General features: G+C 42.0%; 1 protein-coding gene across 1 annotated transcript in view; it reads right to left on the minus strand.

Moving 5' to 3' along the window:
- LOC101858507 (sodium- and chloride-dependent glycine transporter 2) overlaps positions 1-3,301 on the minus strand; it is a gene marked incomplete in the record, with an annotated part of 8,968 nt that overhangs the window by 2,928 nt on the left and 2,739 nt on the right. Inside the window, 1 exon segment of the mRNA XM_035971546.1 lies at positions 89-237. Coding sequence (XP_035827439.1) covers positions 89-237 — 149 coding nt within the window.

Here is a 3,301-nt window from a genome sequence, read left to right on the forward strand (position 1 = left end):
AACAACAACAACAACAAAAACAAGAACAACAACAACAACAACAACAACAACACGAACAAGACACGCCTAAGACTACTGTACCACGAACCTGTAAGAAGGACTTTCCCTCATCCTCCATGTAGAGTTTGTAGAGCGCACAGCCCGGTATCCAGATGACCGAGGCTACAACCATTAGCCAGCCCAGCGCTTCGGCCAAAGCGGGATACGTGTACTCGCCATAGCTGGCCGGACTGTAGTCTATGCAGGCGAACAGGAGGATGAACTGGTGCCGAGGGGGTGGAGTGGGGAGAGCGAAAATGAGTGGGGGTTGGAGAGGGTGAGGAAGAGTAGGGTGGGGGTGAGAGTGGGAATGATTGGTGGTGAAGAGTGGGGGAGTGGGAGTGAAAAATAGATAAACTCATCCTTTTAGAAGAGTTTTTACGGCGCTTGCAACTGCATAAGGTCATATGAGCTCCAAGGGGTGGATGTCAACAGAAAGGTCCAAACAGGGAATCAGGCTTACTCTGCTCACCCCTCTAGTTTCAACAGCACAAAGTCTGCTTCGACTATCAAGGCACCCCGGAAATAGCGAGTCACAAGAGTGTGACAAACATACAAAAGAAGTGGAGGAAAAATGACGATAGCAAGGATGAGGAAAGAAAAAGCAGCAGTTCCCCATTGCAGTTCAGGCACAGTTATGAGCATGACATTGATGAATCAGCCCATTTACAATTCTACTTTACATAAGAACATGTTAATGTCCCCCCTTTGGGAATGGCTTAAAGACGCTTTAGTCAGTAGCACCGCCCTGGGGGGTATAAACTCATCCGAAATTTAATTTAACCGTTGGGAATTGTAAAGAAGAAGAGGAGCTGGGACCCGAGAAAAAGATCAACGTAGCCCAAGATCAACTTAAGGAAGTTCAACACAAGCGGTGTCGACTGCATTACTCTTACCATCATCATAATTAATTACTATTACTAATTTTATTTGAACAAAATGTATAAAATCGAAGAGAAAATGAAGATGATTTTGTCCATATTAACAGTCTTTACACTAGTGTTTGGCGAATGTGTCATAATACAAAATATTTTTTCAGTGTACTTTAAAATTTTTTATATGTCTGTGTGTCTTGTTTGGACGGCTGCTGGCAGTGGGTTATGGCCGAGATTTAGAATAAAAGACAGGAAATCAACGAGGAAACCCGTTCTTCATGGTAGATGTGTTATAAGTGAACTTTTTTAGTGGTCGTCTGTGCATGCCAATTAATAAGGTTTCGTAGGTGAGTCATTGCCACATAATTAGGCAATCGGTATAGGTTTGATTCCCTTTTGACTTTGAGGATGTCATTTTATCGAGTATCTCCGTCTGTCTGCTGGGATGAAGACCGTAATAATTACTTGGTTACATCCCTTCGTAGCCCCCCAGGGCAGGCCATTCCCAAAGGGGGAGATATAAACATGTTCTTATGCACCGTAGAATTGTAAATGGGCTGATTTATCAATGTCATGCTCATACTGAGCCGGAACAACATAGGGGGAACTGTTGCCTTTTCTTTCCTCATCCTTACTATCGTCATTTTTCCTCTACTTCTTTTGTATGTTTGTCACTTTCTTGTGAACTGCTATTTCCGGGGTGCCTTGATAGTCGAAGCCGATTTTGTGCTGTCGAGGCTAAAGAGTTGAGCAGAGAAAGCCTGATTCCCCGTTTGGACCATCTCTGTTGACATCCACCCCTTGGCGCCGATATGACCCCATGCAGTTGCGAGCGCCCTTTAACCTCACTGAAACTACACCTAAACAGAAGACCGTAATTACTTGGTTACATCCCTTCGTTGACATTTAATTCTACCCCACGTGTCATTGCATTCAAGCAGTGGAACCCAATACTCCCTGATTTTCTACTTCATGCATTTATTTATAATTTTTCAGTCTTCTAACTGTAGATCTTTCAGAGTTGAGACTTTTTATTCACGTTTGCATGGACAAGATAACGCATTCATTCAAAAAGAGATGCAAATAAAGCATTAGCCTATTTTCCCCTTTAAAAAATAAGAAACCGTACAAGTTGCAACAGAAAGGGTCAGAAAAAATAAAAAGCCTAAGTCACATTTCGCTAAAAATAGAGCTCTCAGTATGATCTGAGACTTATGTATGACGAAAGTTTCTTTCTTTGGTATGAATCATGGGAGGCTACACAACAGAGGCTAAACGTTTGAATGAAATAGCTGGCTGGCGGTTAAACAGAGTTATAGCCCTTATGATTGGTCACAACTTGGTAGTGTACCATGCTTAACCTCCAGCTGCTTTTTTGGGTTTTGTTCCGTTTCGTTTTTGTTTTTTTAAATGGCATTTACCTCGCAATGATCCTAACCTGAAATAGTACAATTTTATTTTTCTGACCCATTCAATTACATCTTCTAAAACGCCCTCTATACACCAGTAGAAAAAAACGACTGGGAACCAGTTTGAGTGACACGAGTAAGCACATAAGTCTACAGAGCAGGGAAGTGGTTAAAATGTGGTTTTACTTAAACACAACAGGTACTGAACCATTTACATTTTTAATGTCCTTTCATTTCGCAATTTAATGCTTTTTTGATAGGAACAGGTTCTTATTTGAAGGAAAGAGAAAGACATCAGCTGGATAATGCTGGGAAAAAGTAGATAAATAGATGTTAACTACATGTAGGCATACTCAACATGTATCTGTGTGCACGACTACGACTAGAGAAACTGCTACTGTGTGGAAAGATAGCAGAAAAGAAGAGCAGAGGAAGACGAAGAACAGCATACACAACTTTGCATCGAATAACACAAAGAGGAAAAACCGAGCTGATCAAGAAGACAGACTTCAGGAAGGAATGGGGTACCATGATCAACAGAGCTGATCAAGAAAACAGACGACAGGAAAGAATGGGGTACTATGATCGTTAATTTCTGCTCTAGACCTGACGCTTGAAGAAAAAGAAGATGGAAAAACATGCTGGGAGGGAATTGGGGTGCGAAGTGGTCTTTTGGACATGTGATTGTCTTGGGCAGGTGGTCTTTTTTTTTTGTTTTTGTTTTTTGGGTAAGTGTTTTACGCCGTTTGCTACGGCATAGGTGGTCTTTAGAGCAGGTTTCGACAACATAATTACAAAGAGAGAACTCACAGTGATGAAGGCCGGGGTGAGCCCCACCCAGCAGATCTTCCACCACAGGGACGGGCGAGAGCCGAACATGACACCCATGTCTTGGAAGAAACGGTTGCAGCCTGGTCGAAAAAAAAGACATAATGAAACGATTGATTCGCGAAAAGAAAGATAAAAATAGTGGTACTC

This window comes from Aplysia californica, unplaced genomic scaffold, assembly GCF_000002075.1.
Source record: "Aplysia californica isolate F4 #8 unplaced genomic scaffold, AplCal3.0 scaffold00456, whole genome shotgun sequence".
NCBI lineage: Eukaryota > Metazoa > Mollusca > Gastropoda > Aplysiida > Aplysiidae > Aplysia > Aplysia californica.